At 47.0% G+C, this 26,105-nt stretch overlaps 1 protein-coding gene across 1 annotated transcript in view; it reads right to left on the minus strand.

Moving 5' to 3' along the window:
• Window positions 1-8,731: 8,731 nt before the first annotated feature.
• GPR39 (G protein-coupled receptor 39) overlaps window positions 8,732-26,105 on the minus strand; it is a 263,110-nt gene continuing 245,736 nt past the window's right edge. The window contains exon 2 of the mRNA XM_007102946.3: window positions 8,732-9,253. Within this exon, the coding sequence (XP_007103008.2) occupies window positions 8,745-9,253 (509 nt within the window). The 3' untranslated portion in view covers window positions 8,732-8,744. The remainder of the gene's footprint in view (window positions 9,254-26,105) is intronic.

The following is a 26,105-nucleotide window of genomic DNA, read 5'->3' on the forward strand; positions in this document are numbered from 1 at the left end:
AAAGAAAGAAGAACCAGACCAAAAAACAAATCCACCAATGATAATAAGTGCTAAAAACTATACTAAAAACAAAGAAACAAAAAACTAAAAAACAGACAGACAGAACCGTAGGACAAATGGTAAAAACAAAGCTATACAGAGAAAATCACATGAAGAAACATACACATACACAGACAAAAAGAGAAAAAGGGAAAAATATATATCTATATATTAAAAAAAAAAGAGGAAGAGAGCAACCAGGTCAGTAAACAAGTTTACCAATGATAAGCAACTCTAAATACTAAACTAAGATAAACATTAAATCAGTAACAAATTATATGCAGAAAGCAAACCCCAAGTCTACAGTTGCTCCCACAGTCCACTGCCTCAATTTTTGGATGATTCGTTGTCTATTCAGGTATTCCACAGATGCAGTGTACATCAAGTTGATTGTGGTGATTTAATCCGATACTCCTGAGGCTGCTGGGAGGGATTTCCCTTTCTCTTCTTTGTTTGCACAGCTCCTGTGGTTCAGCTTTGGATTCGGAACCGCCTCTGCGTGTAGGTTGCCTGAGGGCGTCTGTTCTTTGCTCAGACAGGAGGGGTTAAAGGCGCAGCTGATTCGGGGGCTCTGGCTCACGCAGCAGCAGCCTTAGCGTCTCATGCCCGTCTCTGGGGTCCGCGCTGATGGCCGCGGCTCGCTCCCCTCTCCGGAGCTCCTTTAAGCGGCGCGCTTAATCCCCTCTCCTTGCGCACCAGGAAACAGAGGGAAGAAAAAGTCTCTTACCTCTTCGGCAGGTCCAGACATTTCCCCGGACTCCCTCCCTGCTAGGTGTGGTGCACTAACCCCTTCAGGCTGTGTTTCACTCAGGCTGCAGGAGTGAGAGGCACGGAGTGCGCGGCGAGCCTGCGGCGTCAGAGGCGGCGTGACGTTGCACCAGCCCGAGGCGCGCCCTGCATTCTCCCGGGGAAGTTGTCCCTGGATATCGGGACCCTGGCAGTGGCGGGCTGCACAGGCTCCCGGGAGGGGAGGTGTGGAGAGTGACCTGTGCTCGCACACAGGCTTCTTGGTGGCGGCAGCAGCAGCCTTAGCGTCTCATGCCCGTCTCTGGGGTCCGCGCTGATGGCCGCGGCTCGCTCCCCTCTCCGGAGCTCCTTTAAGCGGCGCGCTTAATCCCCTCTCCTTGCGCACCAGGAAACAGAGGGAAGAAAAAGTCTCTTACCTCTTCGGCAGGTCCAGACATTTCCCCGGACTCCCTCCCTGCTAGGTGTGGTGCACTAACCCCTTCAGGCTGTGTTCACGCCGCCAACCCCAGGCCTCTCCCTGGGATCCAACCGAAGCCCGAGGCTCAGCTCCAGCCCCCGCCCGCCCCGGCGGGTGAGCAGACAAGCCTCTCGGGCTGGCGAGTGCTGGTCGGCACCGATCCTCTGTGCGAGAATCTCTCCGCTTTGCGTGGGGAGTTTCTTGCCTTTTGGGAGGTCTGAGGTCTTCTGCCAGCGTTCAGTGGGTGTTCTGTAGGGGTTGTTCCACGTGTAGATGTATTTCTGATGTATTTGTGGGGAGGGAGGTGATCTCCGCGTCTTACTCTTCCGCCATCTTCCCCCTCTCCCAGGAATTACCATGAGGTTTTGATATAGCAATCTATATATATACAAGATTGATTTAAATTGCTGGCCTTTTAATTTCAAATGCATTTCCAATATCCTGCATCTACTCTCCTTTTCTCATGACTGCTGGTTTTGATACCATATTTGTGTGTGGATGATTTCCTAACTTTACTGTATGTTTGCCTTTACCGGTGAGCTTTTCCATTCATACTTTTCTTGTTTCTAGTCGTGGCCTTTTTCTCTTCCACCTAGAGAAGTTCCTTTAGCATTTGTTGCAAAGCTGGTCTGGTGGTGCTGAATTCTCTTAGCTTTTGCTTGTCTGTAAAGCTTTTGATTTCTCTGCCTTGCTGGGTAGAATATTCTTGGTTGTAGGTTCTTCCCTTTCACCACTTTAAATATATCATGCCACTCCCTTCTGGCCTACAGAGTTTCTGCTGAAAAATCAGCTGATAACCTTAAGAGAATTCCCGTGGACGTTATTTGTTGCTTTTCCCTTCTTTTAATATTTTTTCTTTGTCTGTAATTTTTGCCAATTTGATTACTATGTGTCTCAGTGTGTTTCTGCTTGGGTTTATCCTGCCTGGGACTCTCTGCACTTCCTGGACTTGGGTAACTAACTGTTTCCTTTCCCAGGTTAGGGAAGTTTTCAGCTATCATCTCTTTTTTCTCAGGTCCTTTCTCTCTCTGTTCTCCTTCTTGGACCCCTATAATGCAAATGTTGGTGCATTTAACGTTGTACCAGTGGTGTCTTAGACTGTCCTAATCTTTTTTTCATTCTTTTTCTTTATTCTGTTCCACAGCAGTGATTTCTACCATTCCATCTTCCAGCTCACTTACCTATTCTCTGCCTCCATTATGGTGCTATTCCTTCTAGTTTATTTTTTATTTCAGTTATTGTATTGTTCCTATTTGTTCTTTAATTCTTCTAGGTCTTTGTTAAACATTTCTTGTAGCTTCTCAATCTGTGCCTCCATTCTTTTTCTGAGATCTTGGGTTATCTTTACTATCATTACTCTGAGTTCTTTCTCAGATTCCCTATCTCCACTTCAATTAGTTGTTCTTCTGGGGTTTTATCTTGTTCCTTCATCTGGGACATATTCCTCTGCCGCCTCATTTTGCCTAACTCTCTGTGATTGTGGTTTCTATTTCACAGGCTGCAGGGTTGTGGTTCTTCTTGCTTCTGCTGTCTGCCCCCTCGTGGATGAGGCTGGTCTAAGAGGCTTGTGTACGCTTCCTGGTGGGAGGGACTGGTTCCTGCCCAGTGGTGGGTGGAGCTGGTCTTGTGCCTCTGGTGGACAGGGCCATGTAAGGGATTTGTTTAGTGGGCAACTATGTGCTCAGGAAGACTCTAAGCAGCCTGCCTGCTGATGGGTGGGGCTGCGTTCCTGCCCTGTTGGTTGTTTGGCCTGAGGTGTCCGAGCACTGGAGCCTACAGGCTGTTGGGTGGGACCAGGTCTTGGTGAGAAAATGGCGGCCTCCGGGAGGGCTCATGACACCGAGTGGTCTCCAGAACTACCGCTCCCAGGGTCTTTATCCCCACAGTGAGCCACAGCTGCCCCCTGCGTCTGCTGGCGACTCTCCAATACCAGCAGGTTGCTCTGGCCCAGGATTTATGAGGTCACTGCTTTTTATCCTGGGCAGTGGTGTGCACGAGACCTTGTGTGTGCCCTCCGAGAGTGGAGTCTGTTTCCCCTAGTCCTGTGGAATTCCTGCAGGAAGATCCACTGGCCTTCAAAGCCACATTCTCTGGGGGCTCCTCATCCCCTTGTCAGACCGCCAGGCTGGGAAGCATGACTTGGGGTCAGAACTTTCACTCCTGTGGGAGAACTTTTGCGATATAATTATTTTCTAGTTTGTGGGTCACCCACCCGGCGGGTATGGGATTTGCTTTTATGGCAGTTGTGCTCCTCCTACCATCTCGTTGTGGCCTTCTTCTTTGTCTTTGGGCATAGGATATCTTTGTTGGTAGGTTCCAACATTTTTTTGTCAATGGTTGTTCAGCAGTTAGTTGTGATTTTGGTGTTTTCATAAGAAGAGGTGAGCTCATGTCCTTCTACTCTGCTATCTTGCATCCAATCATATTTTACTTTTATCTTGTGTATCCCTTAACTACTTATTGTAGTTAGTTGTTTGTACTACTTTTGTCTTTTAACCTTCATACAAGCTTTATAAGTGATTAATCCACTACATTTTATATATATATATATATATATATATATATATATATATATTTTGTGTGTGTGTGTGTGTGTGTGGTATGCGGGCCTCCCTCTGTTGTGGTCTCTCCCGTTGCAGAGCACAGGCTCCGGACGCGCAGGCCCAGCCGCTCCGCGGCATGTGGGATCCTCCCAGACCGGGGCGCGAACCCGGCTCCCCTGCATCGGCAGGCGGACGCGCAACCACTGCGCCACCAGGGAAGCCCCATTTACTATATATTTACCTTTACAAGTGAGATTTATACTTTCATATGTTTTGTTACTAATTAACACCTTTTCTTTTCAACTTAAATGAGCTGCTTTAACATTTCTTATAAGGTTGGTTTAGTGGTGATGAACTCCTTTAGCTTTGGCTTGTCTGGAAAACTTTGTTCCTCCTTTAATTCTGAATTATAACTTTGCTGGATAGAATATTCTTGTTTGGAAGTGGGTTTTTTTTTCTTTCAGCACTTTGAATACAGGCATACCTCAGAGATACTGGGGTTTTGTTCCAGACAACCACAATAAAGGAAATATTGCAAGAAAGCAAGTCATACAAGTTTCTTGCTTTCCCCATGCATATAAGTTATGTTTATACTGTAATTTATCGTGTGCAGATAGCATTATGTCTTTTTAAAATGTACATATCTTAAGTAAAAAATACAAAGCAAAAACAATTAGAATAGTAACATCAATTATCACTGATCACAGATCACCATGAGAAATATAATAATGGAAAAGTTTGAAATATTGTGAGAATTACCAAAACATGACACAGAGACATGAAGTGGGCAAATGCTTTTGGAAAAATGGTGCTGATAGACTTGCGAAATTCAGGTTGCCACAAACTTTCAGTGTGTAATAAACATAGTATCTGTGAAGGACAATAAAACAAAAAGTAAAATGAGGTATGCCTGTATATTGTGCAACTCCCTTCTGGCCTGCACAGTTTTTCATGAAAAATCTGCTGCTCATTTTATGGGGGTTCCTTTTGAAGTAACAGGTTGTTCCTCTATTGCCATTAATATTCTCTCCTTGTCTTATGTTTTCACATTTTAATTATTATGTGTCTTGAGGTATGCTTCTTTTGGTTCCCCTTATTTGGAACTCTCTGGGCTTCCTGAATCTGGATGTCTGTTTCCTTCCCCAGGTTAGGGAGGTTTTCAGCCATTATTTCTTCAAATAAGTTTTCTACCCCTTTTGTTCTTCTCCCTCTGTGACTCCTATAATGTGAATATTAATCCACTTGATGTTGTTTCATGAGTCCCTTAAGCTATCTTCCCTTTTTTTCTTTTTTTCCCATTCCTTTTTGTTTTCTCTGCTCTTTGATTGGGTCAGTTCCTCTGCCCTGTCTTTGAGTTCATTGATCCTTTCTTCTGCTTCATCTAGTCTGCTCTTGAACCCCGCTAGTGCATTTCTAGTTCAATAATTGTATACTTCAGTTCTGTGACTTCTGTTTGGTTCTTTCTTATATTTTCTCTCTCTTTGTTGAAGTTCTCACTGTGTTCATCCCTTCTTCTCCCAAGTTCAGTGAGCATGTTTAATACTACTACTTAGAACTCTTTTTCTTGTAAATTACTTATCTGTTTCATTAAATTTTTCTTCGCAAGCTTTATCTTATTTGTTTGGACCGTATTCATCTTTTTCTCCCTTTTGATGACTTGTTTTGGTTTCTGTGCATTAGATGAAATAGCCACCTCTCCCAGTCTTGAAGGGCTGGCCTAGTGTAGGAGATGTACCTTGTCATTCAACCATACCCCAGCTTTTGGTTATCTCTTCAACCTTTCCGATTGTCTAAGCAGCCTATTTTATTTCTAATAGGTCCCAGTAGTTGAGTGTGTGCTGAAGTCAGCTAGTGTCCCAAAGAAGAGGATCTCAGCCCCTAGATTCAGGCTGATTGGAAGGCAGAACCTCTGCCAGCAACTTTTAAAGATGCAAATATATACAGTCCTGCAGGACTACAAGCGTAGGCCCCACTGGCCATCAGAGCCAAGTGATCTGGAGATGTCCCTTGGGCAGCAGTCACAAAATTGGGGCACCCATCTTGCGTTATTTATCTATCTAACTAAATTACCTCATCACTGACTCTTAGTCCTATAAAGTTAGACTTAAAAATATATCCCCAGCCATGTCACTAAGTGAAAATGCAAATAGGATATACATATATACAGCATATAGGATGTTATGCTATGCTATTAGGACATAGGCACAGACCTCTTCTCCATGGACACGTATGTAAATGCATAGAAATAGGCCTGGAAGGAGGCATCCCAAATTGATAAGAGTGCTTACCTCTGAGGAGGATGTAGCATTGGAAGGAGAGCAGTCAAGGAGCATTTTCACCTTATCATCTGTCTGAACGTGCTTACAGTAAAAGATGTATTCAGTACCTATTTGTTAATTTTTAAAATTTATTTAAAGGAAAAAAGTTTACTGAAGTTGAACTGACAACTGACAGTTAGTGGCTTTTACTATTTAAGAATAAAAAGACAGGGAAACTTAATTTTCTAAAATGGGCAATGGTTAGAAAATGTCGAGACTCTGGGAACTCTGTAGCATGTTCCTTAGAAATTAAACAGGGCTCTCTGTTCCCCCTACACATCCTCGGTCCACGGGATTTATCTTAGAAAAACCTGGCAGTCAGTTACAAAATCAATCCTTACAAACATGCAGTTATAGAAATGACATAAAATTGCATGTTTAATATAAATGTAAAGTATTTCCTTACCTCCCACTTGGGAGTTTTAGGCACTTCAGTTTTTTTCCCCACCGTTTCTCTAGCATCCAAAGTAGCAGTTCTCAAGGGGGAGGATGGGGGCCCAAATGGAAGCAATGCTTGCAAACACACATGCCTGCTCCCACGGAGTCAGAGGGGAGGGCGCCCTGGCTACTGGTGGAATGTGTTGTATCCCTCAGACACGCAGGGCAGCACATGGGCTAAAGGCATCACTTTGAGGTTCAGCTTTAGTATGATGTTATATGTCCAAAAAGAAAAGTAGTTCATTGATACAAAACGGCCTCTCTCTCACACACACACACACACACCAAAAGCTATTTTCAAAGTACTCTTCCCCCCTGCAAAAAGACAAAACCATTTTGTGGTTAACTTGGCTGGCTGCTTTGCTACACAGTACCACAGATTTGACACCATGGGACCAGCATACTCGGTTCCAATCACAGGTGCTCTACTTTACTTTCTAGAAGTGTGACTTCGGGCACGTTACTAACTCTCTCTTGCCCTCAGGATCCCCATCTGCAAAGTGGGGATGATCTTGGGGCCCTCTCGTAGGGTTGTTGCAGGGAGTAAATGAGCTAGGGGCCATCTGAAGAGCGCCTGGCATTCAGGAAAGTATTTAATAAGCTTAGCTATTACTTGAATAAACTTCCAGCTTTATAAAGTCAAATGATTACCCAAGACACCCTAATTTGATGATTATGCTGCAATTTGGACCTGACACAGTGGGAAGACCCTTTATGTGCCCACACAGGATGTGTTAATAAGTGCTGGCTGTGTGGTGCTGACTGGGCAAACGGCCCTATGTTCTAAGGGCAAAACTTCCCTTGGAACAAGGCAGTGCTATGGTACAGTCAGCCAGGCGCCCCCCCCCCGCTCCCTTCACTGAACCCACACAGGGCCTCTTTGGTAGTGATCTGATTTATTCGCTTTGGAGTTTGGTTTTTCAGTGAGAGAATTCCAGGATTTAATAAACACAGAGTTGAGAGCCATCTCTCTCTGGTCACTTATAAAGTAATAACAGACCTAAGATCTTGAGGTGCCGCCTGTCATCCTCTCTGGCATGAGACAGTGTGAACCAGAAAAGTAAATAAAAAGTAGTTCTGTCTAGTACACAGTTTAAACAAAACTGAACTTCTTTGACCATAAAACCTCTTTATTCACTGGTACTGGCATCTCAGAAGCAAGTGAATCGACGCCTGCCTTCTTCACTGCACATGTCATGTATTTTGGGGGGGTGGTGCTCAGAGAAACAGAAACCACCTGGAGCGGTTCCCCGGCCACACCACGTTTCCGGGCTTCACTGCACATGTCATGTATTTTTTCGCTGCACATGTCATGTATTTTTTCGCTGCACATGTCATGTATTTTGGGGGGGGGGGGCGCTCAGAGAAACAGAAACCACCTGGAGCGGTTCCGCGGCCACACCACGTTTCCGGGCCGTGGGGTAAGGACGTGGGGCCCTGGGCCCGGAGGGCTGCCGTCGTCTGGCCGCGCAGGCTGGTTCACCGGGCTCCTCTGGGTCTGTGTTGCAGGAATCATGTACCGCAAGTCATGTGCGTCGTCGGCCGCCTGCCTCATCGCCTCGGCGGGGTACCAATCCTTCTGCTCCCCCGGGAAACTGAACTCTGTGTGCATCAGCTGCTGCAACACCCCTCTTTGCAACGGGCCCCGGCCCAAGAAAAGGAGCAGTTCTGCCCCAGCCCTGCGGCCAGGGCTCCCCGGCACCATCCTGCTCCTCAAAGTAGGCCTTTTCTTGGCACGCTGCTGAAGGAAGGAGATACCAGCCCCTCCTGCGCTGTTCTTCTGGCCCACCTTCCCCCAGCGCCCTGAGAGAGATTTTTCGAGATTTTTTATTCTGGGTAACAAGGGGAATCCGTGTTCTCTTTCAGTTCCTTTGCAACCAATGAAAGAGCTCGGTGTAAAAACAAAACTTTGTGACCTCTGGATACACGCAGTTTGACTGACTTGTCAGTGTGTCCTCAATGGAAGGAAGGAGGAGGAATGGATACAGATGGGCCAACTTTCAGAGTTGAGGCCAGGATGGCGGCAGCATTAAGGGACACTTTTAAGTGGCCATCTGCTTTTTTCCCAGGCCCCTGTCTTCCACTCCTGTCCCTGACGATGGGGGCACAGTTTGTTTCGTCACTGCAGCATGAAGGTAACCGTCGCTTATCGTGTGCGGAGGGCCCGTTGGCGCTCCAGCTTTCCTTCCTTCCTCGACAGGGTCACACTTCATGCTCCTGGAAACCATTTTCGGTGGCAGGGTTGGCAGGTTTCACCTCTGAGTTGGGATCCGGTGACTCACGACTCAACTGCTGAGGCTTAGATTCGGTCTTGGCCTCGCTCTGAAAAGTGCTTAAGAAAACCTTGTTAGCTCTCCTTGCAGAGGAATTGGGCCGGGAAGCCAGGAAGATGAGCGGGCGGCGTGCTGAGCGGGCGCTATCCACGGTGGAGGCCACGTGGGCACGCAGGCGCTTCTCCTGGTTGGCATGTGGCAGCGTCAGCCGGCAGCGCAGCACCTGCCCGAACACGCTGCGGAACTGCTGTGAGGACACGTTGTACAACAGCGGATTGACGACCGAGCTCAGGTAGAAGAAGGTGTCCGAGAAGGGGAGGAGGATCATGTACGCCCGGAAGTAGGACTTGGTCCAGTCGTGCTTGGGTTTGGCCGCAGCCATGATCCTCCGAACCTGGTTAGGCATCCAGCAGACGGCCAACGTCACGACGATCAGCCCTGAGCAGGCAGGAGAGGGGGGAGAGAGAGAGAGAAAAAAAAAAATCATAAGCCCAACAACAAAAAGGTACCCATAAAATATTGAGCCCCTCAGTTCTGTGCTTACGGGCCAGGAAATGGTACCAAATTTTCAAGTTGGGCTTGCTTGATGGCTTTTTTTTGCCACTAGCAAAAAAAGAATTTAACACTGTTTCAAGGCCAGGGGCACTGACTGTGTTAAAGACCATTAAATGCTTTAGACTATTTATTTATACCTGTTGATGCCTGTTAATTTAAAAAAATGTTTTTTCATTGTTGTGTAGCCAGAAAGCATTTTATGTAGTCCATAAATCTGGTTTTGGCCTTTAAGGAATAGATGGATACCATATAGCCACATCAGATGAAACAGTATTTGTACTTTGGGTTGTCTCTAGACAAACATTCTTTAATGATAATTTTCAAGACGAACTATATTTAGCGACACTAATTTTGCATTCAGTTTCAGGGGAGGCAGAACCAGGAGTAGCCTGTCACTGAGTGTGTGTTTTGGACATATATTTCGTAGGCGTGCACACCTGTGATCACAACGCTTGCGTCTGCAGCAGCACTTCTGTTTCTTTACACATGTTTTTGGATGTGTCATATACTTGAGCCTCGTGGGGGAAAAAAGAAGATAATTATCCAAAAACCATAGGCAATATAAAACTTTGAGTTCAGCTAGTAACTCGCTAGCTCACTGCCTTTGTGTCACTAAGCTGTACTACTGGCAGCAGCCCCGAAAAGATCAGGCTCTAAAAAGACACCCCTGAGTGGTTCCCCCAGAGGATCAAAAGTTGACTGCATGTACAGATGTCTGCACGCCCACATATTTGCATTCTGAATCACGCAATCATCGCTCTTTCTACAACCTCTGACAGAGAAAAAGATGCTGCGTACACCATAGTCAACTGTTATCACAAGTGTCATGGGTATTTATCCACAGTGCCCAAAAAAGTAAATAAGAAGAGCAGGGATCTGCAGAGCATTTGCTTGTCTTCTCTTGGGGACCCAACACACCAGAATGTAAGTTTCTATGTGGAGAGCTGATATCTTAGAGCTGTGTTTTGGATGTTCAGAAATTCTATGTTTACATAAAATATATTAAGAAGAAAAATGCATTCACATGTTCAAACCCTCTGATTCTCTAGGAAGCCACAGGTAAGTGATTGTTGGCAACGACCCCTCCTGCCTCTGCTTAATGGTAAATATTTCATTAATAAATGCGCCGGGAAAAACAGCCATGTTTATCCATCCAGGGCTGGCCCTCCCGCACTCGCGCCTGGGGTGGCAGAGGGGCCCTAGCTATGTTCTCTGGCACTGAAATCACCCAGGTCTCTCAACAACAAATCCCCGCTGTCAGCAAAAAAGACCCATGAAACCTGCTCTCCTGTTAAATTTCCAAACAGGTTTGACAGGTTTCTTGGGTCAAACCTCAGCCCACACTTGAAATACAAACCAATTTGCTTTTTTCTTTCCTTTGCTACCCTCAGAACACTCAGTAAATCTAAAAATAAAACAGGCAAAGTAACATATTAATCTGATTAAAGGCCAAAAAAAAAAAAAAATCACCTTAAGAGTACAGGCTGAAGCAGGTAGTTACAGCTGCTAGATGGGAACAAAAATCAACATTGTTCTGATTGATTACCAAAAAAAAAAAAAAACCGCATAGGAAAATCGGGGACTCTAAGAGGCACGGGCATGTCCAGTGTCCAGCCACCACTGCTATTCCAAGTGTGTTCTTAAGTTATTTCTCCTTGTTTTTTATCTCATGTAGCTCTGGCTGCAAGGTTCATCTTGTTAATTGTGAAGGACTCAGGTAACTCACCTAGCGAAACAACATATCCTCACAAAGTTTTCCATCTTTTTCTCTTCCTTGCCACTGAATTTCAGAGAACAAATAACAACCATCTTCATCTAAGGACTTATTTCTTAGAATGTGGAAACTGAGCACAGGGTTTTAGACGTGTGCCATGCTCACTGTGGGAGGTTGTGCTTGCAGGTGCAAGAATCTAGAAAGGCAACGAGAACCACCTTGTACTTACCATGGTTGAACACAGCACAGCTTCTAAAGCCGACGGAAGAAAGGCAAGGAGAAAGAGAAGGCAGCAGTGTGGGGCAAAAGAGAGAAGTTACACGATTTTTCTTCTCCTGTCCTCTTGATCTCTTGTTTACACGACCCTTATTCTCCCATTACCTACAGCCCCTTTGCCTGGAGTCAATCGTCCTCTAATTGACCACCCCATCAAAAGGAGCAAAGTTCCATAAAAGGCAAGACCCAGCGTCCCCGGTAGGAGGCATCCAGACCAGGGCAGATGAAGGATTGTGGCTGGTTTATAGTTTTAGCCAGGAGAGAATTCTTGCTCTGAACAGCTGAAGTAAGTAAGTAGGAGGTACCTTAGTCTGAACAAGTAAGAAGAAGGGGAACCAGACGAGAGATTTTTTCAATGATGAGAAAAAGAAGGGAAAGGTTAGCCTTCTGCGTGTAGAAGTAAATAGATGATAGACATGAAAGAAAATACAAATTTGGGGAAGAAGCAAAACAAGGAACTGAGTTGAAATGGTCAGGGATTAAAAGATGAGGCACTGGACAGGTCCTGAGATGTAAGAAAGAACCATGCCGCTTGCTTATTGCGTTTTCCCTCTGTTATGTTAGTTCAGTGATAAGTGCTCTCTGCTAATTTCCCATGCATTTCTCACAACAACCTGCTGAGATCAAAACTGTTATTATCTTAATTTTCTACATGAGGAAGTTGAGTCTCTGAGGTTAGTTACCCAAGGGCTAGCTATAGCCAAGACACATGCTTGCTGGACTCCAAAATCCACAAGCTATATATATATATTTTTTTTCCTCCAAGACAATATTGTCTCTCATATATTGTCCATTTGAAAAATAAAACACAAGCAAGAAAGTAAACATGAGCCATAATCCCACCATACATAATAGGTATTAAACAGCACTGTCCACTAGAAATACAGCCACATATGTAATTTTAAAATCTCAACCACATTCAAAAAGGTGAAATCAATTTTAATGATTTTAATCCAATATGCCCCAGGTATCATTTCACACAGTTTCAACGTGCAACGCATCAAAATATTCATGCGATGTTTTACATTTCTTACTAAGTCTTTGAAACCCAGTGTGGCTTTTACGCTTACAGCACATTTCAGTTGGGACCAGCCCTCTCTGGCTAGTGGCTATGCCACAGGTTAAAGTAATCCTTCATAGACGCTCCCCAAAGCAGCAAGGCTCCTTTATTTCCTTCTCCTCCCATTCCCCACTTCCCAGCCACACACCCAGAGAGTCCTGCGAAGCCAAAGAAACCCTCACAGAATCTCCCACCTAGCCTGTATTTATCCTCCTAAGATTCTGACGTTGCAACCGAGGCTGAATCCGGACCGGACTTCTGAATCCACATTCTCCGCTACAGAGGAGACTAAGTCTATCCAGTCTTTTCACTTCACAGAAAGCTTTCCCTATAAGGGACTACAAATTATTTAAAGCATAAATAATTCTGAGAACACACAGTTTTATTTTGCATTCCTCATTCTAAGCCTTGCCTAGTCATTCTGGAATAACACAGATTGTGCCAAATACCTGCCAGGGCTGCTAGAATATACTTCCCCATCTCAACTGGAGGTGGGGAAAATAGCTAGTACCTTTGCTCTTGTGCTTTGAAAGATGATTCTGTGCTAGGAAAATGGAGCACTGGGCACCCAGGTACAGTCAATGGTCAGCATTTTATAATAACAAGTGAGCAAAAGTTCATGATTTTAGATGACACATTGCTGAGAATAAACACCATGTCCAACAGTGACTTTTTTTATTCTGGCTGTTCACAACTGGTTCAGCTCCAGTCCCAGCTACTCTGTAGCTGAGACAAAGCTTTAAAGTTTTATTCCCGCCTTAATAGAGCATATTAAAGATCTGACTAAATTTACGTGGGGCTGCAATCAATTTGGACTTGTGTATTACATTTGGAAAAATCTATAATGCTTCGGTCTGTGTGGTGTAATCTGTAGCCCGCAGGTCAATGACTTAAGTGTGAACCTGAATGAAGATCAGTGAACGGAACTCAGTCATGTAAAGCAGGTCAACTGTTTTAAGTGAAACTGTGGATAGATCTGTATTGTTACTGCCAACAGCCGTGCACTCTGGGTTAAGAAATACCTTCATATCTTGCCTGTTTTTCCACATAAAGTACTTCCATTTTTCCTCCTTGATCACTGCACTAAAATGACAAGAGCCATTAGGCAGTGACACAGATTTATTCTCAGCAGAGTACTGTTTAAAAAACAAGTAATGCAGACGTCCAACAGCGTCCTGCACTGAAGCCTGATATTTCAACAGCATTCAAGTCAGCCTGCTTGGTTTAGCCTTCAGAAGTGCATTAAGCTATGCCGCCTGGGATGCGGCGGCATCACACATCCCGACATCGTGCTCTGTTTTCTCCCCTCCAATCTTTAAAGTGAAGGTAACTATTTGTGAGTCCCCCAGAAATGACTCACAGTCATCAGAAAACGGGACAGCAGGAAGAGAACTCCCTTGTCCTACAAGTGACAGAACTGAGGCTAAGTGATTTGCTCAAGGTCTCACAGGTCACGGTGGCAGGACCACTGCTCAGAACACTGGATTCCACCCGAAATTGACCAAAAAGCCTTTCATTATTTTAAAATGTAGTGGGGTGGTTTTGTCTTGCACTTTTTGGCTCAAGTGCTAAACATTCACGGCATGCAATTCAATGAGAGGCAGGGCCATCTCAGACCCCAGCTAAAGTCAGCACAACACCTCGAGACACTGGATTCCGTTTTAGAACCGGGTCCCTCAAGAACAGGCACATGACAAAGCTCTGGAGCACACATATTCCCCCCAGAGGAAGCTGAAGTTCACCCAAAGGAGCTGAAGGATGTTTGGAAAACAAAATATGATTCCCGGTCATGACCTGACGAGCAAGTCTTAAGGACACCATTTATCCACCCAATCTGTCGACACCTCCATCCATTTGCCTATCTGTATCTGCCTATCGGTCCATCCATCTCCCTTACATAAGCACCTGCTACAAAAGAATATTTAGCTCATTCTAAGCAGAAAAGCTCTGGATATCGGATCCTTCCTCAAGTGAAGTTATTTTGTTTGCTTTTAAAGAAATCACAAAGATTTACTTTTCCACCTGTTAAGAGTCCCATTTCACTGAATCATGGAAGCCTTGGGGAATGCTGAGAACAATTTAGGATTTCAGTGATTAGCAGAGCTCTCCCTCTCTTCCTGCCCCAATCTTCCAATTTCTCTCTAACCCCAACCACGGTGAGCAGGAGTTAGAGCCCCTGTCCAAGGCACTGATGATAAAAAGCTGAGAAGGATGAGGCAGCCACAGCCTGGTGACTTTTTGCAAAGGGCCATGACAGCAATCTGGAAAGAACATTACAGCAGCAATGATCAGGGCTGGCTGACCTTCCCCCAGGCAGGAACACTCAGAAAATTTAAAGGAGGGGGACTTCCCTGGCGGTCCAGTGGTTAAGACTTCGCCTTCTAATGCAGCAGGTGTGGGTTCGATCCCTGGTCGGGGAGCTAAGACCCCCCCCCCCCCGCCCCACATGCCTCGGCGCCAAAAACCCGAAACAAAACAGAAGCAATATTGTAACAAATTCAATAAAGACTTTTAAAATGTCCCACATCAAAAAAAAAATCTTTAAAAAAAAAAATTAAAGGAGAGTAAGAGTTAGTTTGCCTGGAAAATGGCAGCCAGGCCAAGACACAGCACAAACAGGGGATGGAGAAATGCAAGGGCCGCTCCTTTCTGAGAGCTGCAAGGCTCAGTGTGGCCAGAACAAAGGGCTGGGTGGAATGGAGGCCAGCGAGAGAGCACTGCATCAGTTTGTGGGCAATAAGTTAACTTGCGTATAGCAGTGTGCAGAACACCTGCTTGTCAACTGACGTTTAAAATCACGGTTGCCGGTGGAAAGTAAACATACGGTGGGTTGAAGAGCCAGGAAGAGACAAATACATCCAATAAAAGGTTTGAGCGCTTTCTGGAGTTCTGTCGTTGTGTTTGCCAATCTGCTCTTGCCAGCCAGCTGAGACACTGACTCACTCCCTGACTTCGACCCGAAGAGCCCAAATCAGCGGCAAACCTTGGTTTAGTCTCTCACCTCTAAGACAGCGGTTCTCAAAGCGGGGGTTCCCGGAACAGCAGCATCAGTACTACCTGGGAACTTGTGAGAAATGCACAACCCAGACCCGCTGAATCAGAGACTTGCGGGTGGGACCCCTGGGGTTAACAAGGCCACTGGTTGGTGCCGATACTCAAATCTGAGAACCGCTGGTCTAATAAGAGAAGCACAGATTGAGGCAAAGCCTGGATCAGTGAGCATGGGCGTGGCCTCATCACCACAGCACACCCTGTCACGGGCTTGCCTTTGAAGCATCACATTCCAATGAGTGCAATACCTCTCGGACAGGAACTTTGAAACTCCTCCACTGGCTCCTCTCATTCCTGAGGGCAGCCCTACCTCTCTTCTCCTCTCCCTCTCTTCCTGTCTCCCCTTCCTTCCCCTTTCCTCTCCCTGCTCCCCTCTCTTTTTCCCCCCTTTCTTTACATCTTTCTCCAGTAAGGAAAGCAATGGCGCCTCTCCTTTCTCTGCACTGTTTCTTTCCCCCTTTCTCCCCTCCACTTTTTCCCAAGGTCACGGAAACCAAGCCATATCCAGTCTCGCTTATGTCGCCAACACACACCGCTTCCCTTTTTTTTCTTGGATGGCTTTGAGACCATGGCTGGATCAGCCGCAGGCACCTTCCTTAATGGCTAACAGGTGGCTTCCTAGAAGGATGGCCACCACTCCTTGCTAAGTTTGCCAACGGAAAGTGAGGGGCTTTGGACGCAGCACCGATGGGTTGTGAGGAACACAGGTGATGGCTGTGCACTGGACATTCTCCCCCTCCTCCGCCCGGCTGAGAGCCACTCCGTGTCCTCTGACCCTGCCAGGGCTTGCCTGGACGCCTTGTGGTCACTGTTTCCATAACCCCATCAGCTTAGAGACCTTCATTGAAAACTCTGATCTGCCACCTTGTTCTCTTTCCTATTGAGAAATATTCTTTAGGAGAAGGTAGAAGAGCTGTTAGGATTTGGTTCTCAGAGAAGGGTGCAGGTCACAGCTTTAAAGTGACGTAAAGGCCACAGATGGCTGCTTCTGTCCATGGAGACAGGTGGCCTGATGTCCCATCCCTGTCCCAGCTATTTGATGGCGCCCAGGAAAGGAGGGTCCCCCCAGTGTGGCTCCATCCACCAGAGACCCGGATTCCAGATGGCCTGCAATTTGCTAAGCATGACGTCCACCCCATTCTACTCTATAAACTTCAGTACAGGAAGAAAAATTATAAATCCCTACAACAATATATATATATTTCTAAAACAAGCCCTCCTGTCTGGGAGCTGTAGGACACCCCCTTGCACTCAAAGTAAGCAGCATTTAGGGTTGTCATTGTGGTTTAGCACTTCTGTTCCTTTTCCTTTGTGAATGCATGGTCAATGAGCAACTGAGAACTGTTAAATAAATATTTTTCTATGTGGATCTCAACCCTATGTAGCTGTGTGGCTTTCTATACAGTCCGTTCTGAATCAGCTGATAGTGATGTCCCTGTGTCTGGGGTAGCTACAAAAGCCTGTAGCTATTTCTCAGCAGACAAGCAAAGCCGAATGCTTCTTCCCTAGTAACGCACAGCCCAGGTGTGGGTGGCGGTAATGAGGACTATGGTGCCCTCCAAGCCTGCGGGGGGAGCGACAGACCGTGTGGTGACGGGGCCATCCTCTCCAGGGATCAACTCACGCCACCCCCGGTGATGGCCGAGCCACTTATAAACACTGCTTCGTGGCTGAAAGGCTGCAGTTTCTAAGAGAATTTAGCTCCCTGCAAATGGTAGAGAATTAAAACCCCAGAATGCAAGCACTGAAAAAAACACAAAAACCTCAGAGATGAGTCTACCGGTGGGCCAGCAGAAGCCTCGGAGAAGCAGGAAGAGGTGCCCAAATTCACACAGCCCAGGAGTCCAAATATAGAGCCTCCCAGTCTTACGGTGTTTGCACTGGTCACGAGCTCCCCCCAGAGCCCCAACGAAACCAAGCAGCTCTTGGATGAAGCAGGGCTCAGCCAAGCCCACGCGGCAGAGGCGACACGGGCATTTCAGGAGCGCGGAGAGGCGCCAATGCGCCTGTGGGTCCCGGTTCCTGCTTGAGGCCCCCGTGTGTCGCGGGACCGGGACCCTGGGGGGACCGGTACTGGGTGCTTGGGACTGAGGCAGGCCGGGCCCGGCTGGGGCCAGCAGCCGTCCCGTCTGTTCTTTCTGGTCTCCAGGCCCCCGCACACGCTGACCCCTCTGCCTGAGCCACATCTTCTTCGTCCTCTGCTCTTCCTCTCTCTCCCTTCCTCTCTCCTCCTCTCACGCCACTGCGGTGAGAGGTCCACCTCTTATTCTACAAGTGTCCGCAAAGTGTCACTGCCTCTAGGAAGCCTTCCTTGTCTCCACAAGGCTCTATCAGGTTCCCTGCTAGGAGATCACCGGCACCTTTACCTCCTGCCCCTGTCATTATAACACTGTAGTGTAAACTAGACCATAAACTCCACGAGGTCAGGATGTTCCATCTTCACTGTCATATCCCCAGCATATAACAGAACATTTTACATAGTAATTGCTCAATAAACATCTGTAGGAGGGAGAAAGGGTGTTGGAGGTCAGGTGAGGAGCTGGATATCCGGAGACCATTTCACTTGCGTTCACCTCATGTATATAGGATCCATTTGAAGCCAGCTTCCCCCCTCCAGAGGGGTCAGTACACTGAGCGTACTGACACAGGACCCAGTGCCTAGATTATTACCAAACCCATCCTGAGGAAAAGAGGAGAAGAGAGTGGGACTGGAAAGAAGGAATCCCCTTTCATTCACGCAAGGCCAGAACCCCCAGGTCCAAGAAGGAGGTCCAGACAGGGGTGAGGAGTCTTGGGTCTGACAAATGCCTTCAGACGCCAGCAGCTTTAGTCTCCCAGTCCATGCACTACTATCCCAGCCCTGTATCCTCTGAGCTATGAACCCGTTTCTTCTCCTGTTTCTCTCCAAGGTGGCCTCATGGGGTACAGAGTATAGAGGTGAGGATCAACGGGTGAAATAGGATATAGAACAGACACAGTTACCAAAGACACATGTTGGAGGACATTCACTTGCCCCAAAATACTCACTTCAGGGACCCCCTAAATCACGATCCCCCATGAAGATGCGACAAGTCTTTATCAGAGAGCTGCAGCCCCCAAACCCAAAGCATAAGGGTTGGGGTCTGAACCAAAGGGCAAAAGTCATAGAGAAATGAAGAGGAATCACCTAGAAGAGCAACTGGTAAAGGTGGTGGGAGACTATTTCTCTGTTATGTACTATGTGGCCTCAGGAGAATGAACTCCTGCAGTTATGACGCTAAATCCACCTGGGAACAACTTGGTTGTAAAGGGAGAGGGTTTGGGGAGAGCAGAACATGAAGATGTTTAACTTCCCAGATTAACTCCCCTCCCACTCTATGCCTATCATACATTTTCCAGTGACATATATCCTAGCACCAGCGCCTTTGTCTCCCCCTGACCTAGGCAGCTCTGCCCACCATGGGATGCTCAGACTTAATCTCTAAAGCTCAGGCTTCTTAGATGCAAAAACGGAGATTACAGCAGCTGCTGGCGTGATTAGATGAGATAATGGACAGAAAGTGCTAAGTACAATGCCTGGTACCAGATAAGGGCTTACTGTTACTTGTGACTATTAGCACCTCTCTGATCATCTCCCATCTCCACCGCCGTGACCATGACCTCCACCTGCACCGCCATTACCATCTCTGGCACCATGTATAACCATCATCACCAGCTCCATCTCCCCTTCCACCACCATTATCACCTCCACCACCTTACCACCAACATTCTCACTGCCACCAAGATAGCTCCCAGAGGTCAGAAACCCAGAAGGCTGACGAGAACCACAAGATGTCAGATACCTTCCAATCCTCAACTCACAGATAAGGCCCAGAAAAATTCTGTGACTTTACTAGGGTTTTCCTGCTAGTCAGTAGCAGACAGAGACCAAGACTTAGATCTCCTCATTTCCAGGCCAAACTTCTTTCCACCACCTGGAAACGGGGCTCCCGCCACTCTGCCCTGAAGCCCTGACTCATTTATCCCTCCTTCAACACACACATATAGGTGTCGGGGGTTCAAGGAGCTAGAGAAGCAAGGAGTGGAGACTCTAATAAAAGAAGGAAATTGATAGAAGGTAGCATTGCAAGGAGAAGGAAAAATTCCAAATTCCAGGAAGATGGGAACGCTGAATCCCTCCCCAACTTCCTGTCCTTTCACAATTCCTCTCCAGGAAGAATGACAAGGGGCAGGCAGGCTCCATAACTGTCTGTTATCCGGTTAATTAGGCTAAGAAGGCCTCCTCTCCAAATGATCCCCATCCTCTCTTCTTTCCTCCATCCTCTACTCCACTCTCAGCACACATCCACACCCACACCCAGTGCCCACGGCATGTTTGCACGTGTCCCAGTATAGGTGCAGACTGAGCTATGGTACTAACCGCTGGGATCTGGAGTCACACAGACCTGGGTTTGAATCTCAGCCCTGCTATTTACCAGCTTTGTGACCATGGACTTATACCTCTGTGATACGGATAAAATAGTAGTATCTACTTCTTCAAGGAATTATTGTAAGAAAAGCTAAAGGAGATACATGCATACAAAGCACAGCAATGGTCTACGAATGGCCACTCCTACTACTTACTATACAATCCAATCAGCTGCCCAGGGTGGAGGTGATACCAGCTAAAGTTAATGTAGTGCGTGTATCTCAGACACTCTTCTATGCACTTAACGTACACTCGCTTATTTAAACCGTACAAAAAGGCCCTACTGAATTTCACTGCTATTACACAGATTAAAAAGTTGAAGTATGAACAGGTTAAATGACCTGCCTAAACTCACACAGCTGATGAGGGCAAGGCCGGCACTTAGACCCAGGCGGCCTGGTCCAGAGTCCATGCTGTTGAACACGCTGCCCCAGCAGCCTGCCCTCAGCTGGAGAGTCCTTCGGGAGGACTGAAGATCAAATGCTTTCTGAATCCCAAATTCAAATTAGGGTATTCCAATGCAAATTTCTTCTTTTTAGGTGTCAAGAAATAAAAACCCCCTCTGGGCTTCCCTGGTGGCGCAGTGGTTGAGAGTCCGCCTGCCGATGCAGGGGAACCGGGTTCGCGCCCCGGTCTGGGAGGATCCCACATGCCGCGGAGCGGCTGGGCCCGTGGGCCATGGCCGCTGAGCCTGCGCGTCCGGAGCCTGTGCTCCGCAACGGGAGAGGCCACAACAGTGAGAAGCCCGCGTACGGCAAAAAAAAAAAAAAAAAAAATCCTTTAACACACTCTGTGACAAGGAAAGGTATCACCTTGAAAGGGCCTCTTTTCATGTAAAGTGAACACAATAAACTTTCCTGTTACTGTACCAGAAGCTTGATGGAATTCAAAGAAGCGAACTACCTTTGAATAGGAGTCTGGCAGGCTAGACTCCTGCAGAATGTCTGCTTTTGACTGGATTTATTTGATGGAAAGCAATAACCTCTGCCCCATCCCCACTCCCAAGCACAGGAAGAGTTCGGGGAAGGATACTTTCCTATGAAAATTCATTTAATTTCGGCATTAAAGACTATTCTCACTCATCGTAGGCTGCTCTTCCCCTCCCCATAAATACCATCTAGAATTTAGCCTCGAAGTAAATTAGATAATGAGTTCAGCTCCCCCTTTATCTGCTCATATCATGTAAGTTAGCAATGCAATTCCTGGAACAATCTATAACCAAATGCCAGAACAGGAGGCAAAAAAATGAATTCAGCTGATGGGAGAGATATCAAAAGAGGTTCATGAAGAATCCAGGCTTATATCTGTGTTTTATTTAAAGCTGAGGGTCTCAAAGGAAATCCAAAAAGCTCTCAGCAGAGTTGAGGAGATGGTGTCAGGCTTCTAAGATAGGGTTTTGTATCAAGAATGGTCGGATGAGGATGCCTTCCTGTTAATGATTTGAAAATGAAATTGCTGCAGCATGACCTGATAAGAATAAATCCCTCCTGGTGCGCTTTCTTTTCAGAGGAGCACAAAGAACTTTGAGGAAACAGTCTTGCAGATTTGGAAACATTAAGTATCATTTCTCCTATCCAAGTACGGCAGTAATTGTCAACGATGTGCATTATTATTCATACTTAGTAAATCCAGTCCTGTCCAACAATAACACCCTGCTGTAATTTTTAAAGCTATTCTGCATCTGTTACCTCACTTGCTGTCTCCCCAACCTGATGACCAAATGGCAGTGTAATAAGGAAGAACAAATCTGACTCCATATTGGATCAGTTTCTTTTACTTCAACCTTTGTATTCTACTGCTTTTGCTACAAGTTAAGAATGTTGCCTAGAGCCTGAAATAGACAGGATGGCCCATCCTCAAGGCTCTGACCTTTAAAGGTGTAACACTTTTCCATTCATATAAAGATAAAAAGTTGCAGAACAGAGAATAACATCTGTCTCGTTGGAAGTTTACAGAAACATCCCAACCTGCCCTGCTCAGGCAGCTGCAAGAACAAAGGATTCCCCCACCAAGAAGTTTGCAACCACGAGCCACATGCCTCCCCTTTTAGTATAAAAGAAGCCTGAATTCTAACTCAGGCAAGATGGTTCTTTGGGACACTAGTCCACCATCTTCTTGGTCTTCTGGCTTTCTGAATAAAGTCACTACTCCTTGCCCCGACAACTCGTCTCTCGATTCAGTGGCCTGTCACGTGGTGAGGAGTATGAGCTTGGACTCAGTGACAGCAGAGCACCTCTGGGCCCTGTCCTGGCTCTATACTCATCTCACTCCCCCTCTCTGGATACCCCCTCCATGCCTCTGACTTGAAATACCACAGCTGGGGATATGCAGGTCCCAAATCAACATTGCCAGCTTCAGTAGGCATCCACAGCCAGCCCCCAACTCAATGTCATGGCTTGGATAGCTCATCTGCACCTATACTGGGACACATCCACACTGAAGTAATGACCAACCACCAGCTGAAACCTGCTCTCCCCTCCTCTGCTCCCAATTTTAATAAACTCTACCGCCACTCACTGAGATTGTTCTAGCTGGAAACCTGCAAAAGTCATCCTGTTCTACTGCCTCCCCATCACTCCCAAATCCAATCCATCTCTAAGCCTGTCACTTTTCCCTCCCCAATCTGTCCCCTTCTCGCCACCTCCACTGTAAGATCCCTACTGGGGCTGCCCTTACCTCATGCCTGGATGAGGCAGCAGCTCACTGACTGGTTTTGTTCGAAATCACTCCTGCCCACGCCACTCTCCAAACAAGGCAGGATCACCTCATTAAGTTGAAAAGTTCGTGTCTCCGCCTTGTTAAAACCTTTAAATGGCTTATTACTGAAACCTCAGAATAATTGAAACCTTAGAATAAAGTTCCAAATCTTTAACAAGTCCTATAGGATCTGCCCTAGCTGATTCCTTCAGGCTTTCCTGTACCCTGTGTGCTGTGTCTGCTTCCAACACCTCAACCCTTTCTCATTTCCTGGAGCCAGCCAACTCCCTCCTGCCCTGGGGCTCTTTTCCAGCCAGGCTCCCTTCTCCTCACCTTGCTTATTCTTATCCATTGTTCAGTTCTCTGCTGAAAGACCGCTTCCTCCAAGAAGCCATCCAAGACCTCATGTCTGAGCCCCCTGTTATAGGCTCCCATCACCCCATGCTTCTTGGCTGCACGCTGTACGTTTGGATATATTTAACTTGGAACATGTGTCTTTCATGCCAGTCTTCTCAGCCATGGGAGCTCCAAGGGGTTAAGGGCTGCGTCCGTCCTGTTCTACATCCGCAGTGCCTGGCACAGCACCTGGCACATGGTAGGTGCACAATACGTGTGGGAAGACCTACCAATCTGATGCTCTAACCATATAGTGAGGTAGGTGGGATGGGTGCTGCTGGCCCTATTTTTACAGAGGAAGAAGGTGACATGCACTACACTGAACCTATTTGGTTCACCTTACAAAGAAAATGAGTGGAAGACAGAAAGCCTAAAACCTGGGATCTTCTAATCAAGGATGTTCACAAGTTCAAGTACATCACCCCCATCACACATCTCCATGTTTGTAACCCAGAAATCCAATCCTACACCCTCTCCCAGAGTTTAGCCGAGAGGGAGGCAAGCGTGGGACATCCCAGAATGGGGTGAAGATTTTCAGCCAACCTTCGTCTTGAGGGAGCAGCTATAACTATGAGCAACACAGTCAAACCACAGAAACATGGGCTTTCAGACCTAGAACGACCTCAGAGATGACAGATGGTTTTGCTTATAAAATGAGGAGCTGTCTTAGGTTTCTGAGCCTCTTTCCAGTAACAAAACCCTGGTTATTTGACTTCCCTGTACTCCAGGATCCTCCTGCAAAAATTATGGGATATGAATCACATTTTACAAGGATATTGTATAAATTAAATTAGACGATATACTTACACTTTTTAGTGTTTCCAGGTTTACAAATTCAAGAGATTATAATTATTCCCTTACGTAAAGTCCTCAGTGATGCCTAAGCGCCTTCACTCTTGCTCTCAGAGTATGGTCCATTGCCTCCCCCTGAGAGCATGCTAAAAATCCAGACTCTCCTGCCCTACCCCAGAACCACTAGTCAGAATCTGCATTTGAACAAGATGCCCAGTTAATGTTTGATCTACATTCCAGTGGCCTAACTTCTCAGCATCACATCCGGGCCCTTCTCCACCTAGCTGCTGTCCTCCACCATTCCCTTCCTGAGCCCCAGGCTTTTCCAGGTGACTCACATTTCCAGGACCTACCAGGTCTTTGCCCAAGAAGGATTCTAAGAAACTCCCGGAATTTACCTGCTCAAGTATTCTCTCCTCTGGGAAGGGCTCCCTGATCATTCAAAGAAAAGGAATCTTCCGGACCTAGTCCTTGCTTCCATGACAGCTGAACCACACCAATGTAACTATGAATTTCCATGTCTGGCTCATTGAGAGCCCCTGGAGAAGCAAAGCCCATGTCCCAGCCATCAATTTATACCCAGTACAGCACAGTAGGGCCAAGACTTGTTCACTGGATGTATGAAAAAAAATTTAATTCCATCAAAACATGTACCAAAGTCCCATCCTGAATTTCCGACTAAACTGGAATCCCTACTGCACTGATACATATAAATACATTACACACACGCACACACACACACACACCCCACGTACACATCATTTTATTGCTTAGGATGATGGGACCTCAAAAATAATTTTGGACTTACAGGAGAAAAATCAGAGACCACCTTCCCAACCCCACCCCAGAAAGATGTGCAAAGAACAGAGTGGCTTCAGGCTGTTCTAGAACCAGGATACAGACAGGGCAGGAAAGCAGTAGGACAGCCCCACTATCCCTGAGGCAGGCCACCTCCTGGGTGAGGAACAGGACGCTTCCTCTCTCCTGCCAGAGCTCTGCCTGGTGTCACACTAGAATCTGCAGGTCTCTCAGGTTTGAAGTGACAAGAAATCTAGGAAAGGATGGAGAAAATTGCAGGAGACTGAAGAGCCTCTTCACGCAAATAGTCCCACCCAGGAAAGGCAGGCTGAGATGCAGAAGGCGGCAAAAGCCTCTGGGCATCAGCTCTGGAAACTGGAACTCCTCGAAGGATAAATGCTTCCCAGGACAAGGCTCTGTTGGGGGCAGCCACTGGCAGGAGTAAGGTCCAGGTGTCGGGTGACGAGAGGACAGGCTGCAAGATGCATCTAAGGTGGGGAAGGGAAACAAAGCACCAGAAGGATGGGAGGCATGGGGTATCAGCTTGGCCTGGTGCACCTCGGGACTGAGCACGGTCAGGAGCCCAAAGCATAACTCGAGAGACACCTTAGGATGTGCCCACCTAGCCCAGACCCGGCCTCGCCAGGCGCCCTTCTTCACCGGATCGCAGATGATCACACTGGGCTTCAGAGAACCTTACAGATTTGCCCCAGCCACCCCACCATACTACAGATGAGGAGAGGGAGGGCCAGAGCCCACAGGAGACTCATTCAAGGCCGCCTGTCTGGCCAGCTCCAGGGAAAGAGGAAGACCAAAGCCAGGCCCCCTTCTCCTTTCCCACGGCCAAGGCTCTTTATTTCAACGGATGTTTATGAGTGAAGCCCAGGTTTAGAAGGCAGCCCTGTGTAAGTGAGGGTGGTTTTAGGACCAGGACCCCCGGGGAGCATGTTACTTCACATTCTTGCTATCATTTTATTTGATAGCAAAATTGGGAAATTAATATCTTCCTTCTAGGATGATTGTGTAACCGAGCAGGACCCTATGGGGCCTTCCTGGAACAGACCCCCTCCCCCATAGCCTCTGCTGTAGCTCCTCTCTGAAGTACCCAGATAATAGTATCTCAGGTGTATTTCCTGAGTTTTTCAGATGCTAAAAACCACCACCTAATGGAAGAAATTAACGACTTGATGATCACGAGCAGGAAGCCCCCAGACCTTCTGGCGCCTAAGGATTGATCATGTTATCTGCCCTGTTACCTTACCGGCAACCAGAGAACTGAACTGATCACATTACCCTACGACACCCCTCCCTCACCTTGCCTTTAAAAATGCTTTGCTGGGGCTTCCCCGGTGGCGCAGTGGTTGAGAGTCCGCCTGCCGATGCAGGGGACACGGGTTCGTGCCCCGGTCCGGGAGGATCCCACATGCCACGGAGCGGCTGGGCCCGTGAGCCATGGCCGCTGAGCCTGCGCGTCTGGAGCCTGTGCTCCGCAACGGGAGAGGCC

The sequence above is a fragment of the Physeter macrocephalus genome, chromosome 2 (assembly GCF_002837175.3).
Source record: "Physeter macrocephalus isolate SW-GA chromosome 2, ASM283717v5, whole genome shotgun sequence".
NCBI classification, from domain to species: Eukaryota; Metazoa; Chordata; class Mammalia; order Artiodactyla; family Physeteridae; genus Physeter; species Physeter macrocephalus.